The 1943-nt window shown below is 45.2% G+C and overlaps 1 protein-coding gene across 1 annotated transcript; it reads left to right on the top strand.

Annotated features, from left to right (window-relative positions):
- TM35_000541360 (putative surface protease GP63, putative,metallopeptidase) lies at nt 1-1113 on the top strand (the record flags this gene model as incomplete). The annotated part of the gene is made up of 1 exon (XM_029030761.1): nt 1-1113. A coding segment is annotated over one exon (1113 nt), but the record flags the coding sequence as incomplete, so codon positions are not given.
- Between the last annotated feature and the right edge of the window lie 830 nt (nt 1114-1943).

Below are 1943 nucleotides of genomic sequence, written 5' to 3'. Positions count from 1 at the left end.
TCCCAAAATACACGTAGAGCTGCGAAGTTACACTATGATTGTGTTTCTGATAGGGGCCTACCATTGCAGTCTGTTGCATCTTACGCTACAGTAGCGTATATGAGATCTTCGGCTGATACGCCGGAACGCACAGAAATGATGTCGTTAAGGAAACCAGTGAATCAAAAGCTTAATGGGATTGATGTAGTTCCTGCTGAGGAATCTAGCTCTTCTTTTCAGGGGCTTCAGGTTGTGGAAAAGTATAAAGTGTCTCCAGGGAGCATGGGATATTCTTCTCACTGGAGTCGTCGTATTGCCAAGGACGAGTTAATGGTTGGTCTCGTCGGTGCTGGGTACTACACCGCACTCACATTGGGAGCTTTCGCTGATCTGGGCTACTACAAAGTTAATTGGACAATGGCAGAACAGATGAGTTGGGGCAATAACTCTGGATGTGGATTGCTGGAGGATAAATGTGTGGAGGGAGGCAGTACTAAATTCCCTGATATGTTCTGCACCTCCAAACCTGGTAGTCTTCCTGCAGGACTACAGTGCACATCTGACCGCCAGTCGCTGGGAAGTTGCGGCATTCAAACCTATAGGAATCCCCTTCCAGGTCACTTCCAATACTTTTCAGACGGTAAATTGGGGGGCAACAAAGCTGATCTAATGGATTATTGCCCTATTATCGTGGGAAAGCGTGAAACGAGCTGCACCGATGGGGAGCAGAGCAAAATGCCTGGAAGTGTAATTGCTGCCAACTCGCGTTGTGTGCAGGGGGAGAATCTAAAGGCTAAAAATGCAGCAATTGGTGCCGTGTGTGTGGAGGTTTCTTGCAAGAAAAACGAGGTAAGTGTGCGGTACAGTGGAAACAATGAGTGGTACAGTTGTCCTGAAGGAGGAAGACTAACTGTGCAGGGGAATGTACTGCAGGGTAAAATCGTGTGCCCCAAATACGCTGATGTGTGCAATACAATCAACAGAGTTATTGATAAAGAGCGAGGCCGACCAATGAAACTCGGTGCGTATGTGGATCATCGTAACGATGGACGCAGTGATGGTAGTGTGACTGCTGCTATTTTGGTGCCGCTTTTGTTCATTTTCTTGGCCGTGTCTACAATAATGGCTCCATGAGATCTGCCTCTTATTTACATATCTATGGAGTGTGATAATTTGTGCTTTTGTTTTGATTTCTGTACATCAGTTTAATTCTCGTTTGGAATTAAGTACTTTATTGAGTTATAGATGAGCCCATTGATATTGTGCTTAACTTCATTGTGCTCTGGGGTCTGCTGTGAAACATTCCTTGACATCACCGCTTGCAGGGACAGACGTTGGTGAATCATATGAAATTTGTTTTTTTTTTTTGTACGTGTGAGCGGGATAAACAAGGGGTTGTAAAGCATTGATTTTCTTTCTTTTTATGAGTGTTCTACTTGGGTGGAATACACATTGGTAAATGATCTTTTTCTTCTTGCAACACGTGCCGGGCTGAACCCTGAACAATTACTGTTGAGGCTTTGAAACCACGGGGAGCAGCTGCTGGAGTGCGTGAGTTTTTTTTTTTTTTTTTTTATTGTTTATGAACCGCGTTGCTTTTTTTGCTCTGCACAATCTCGTGCATGTTTGGATCTTTCGTACTCCGCCCTCCCCATTCTCTGTTATTCATTTCTTTTTATTATTCTTGTTGTTGATTATGTTGTGGCCTGTGTTCTTGCCCACTGGTTGGTGCAGTGGAATACTCTCTCTCTCTCTCTCTCTCTTTCCCTTTTTCTCTGCTTAGTTTCTTTCTCTGTAAGGTTCCCTTAGTGTATGCTGTTACTGATGACACTCCATCGCTGTATCCTAACAAAACGCCTGATCCCATTGATGTTGCACTCTGTGCGTTTCTGACACAACCCCCTCCCACCGCCTGTGCCCGTGCAGTGGGGCTGATGCGGCCCCGCCACGTGTTCATTGTGCGT

This window comes from Trypanosoma theileri (assembly GCF_002087225.1).
Source record: "Trypanosoma theileri isolate Edinburgh chromosome Unknown TM35_Tth_54_V1, whole genome shotgun sequence".
In the NCBI taxonomy this organism is placed as follows: domain Eukaryota; phylum Euglenozoa; class Kinetoplastea; order Trypanosomatida; family Trypanosomatidae; genus Trypanosoma; species Trypanosoma theileri.
The sequence above is the reverse complement of the archived record's forward strand: the minus strand, read 5'-3'. Positions and strand labels throughout refer to the sequence as shown.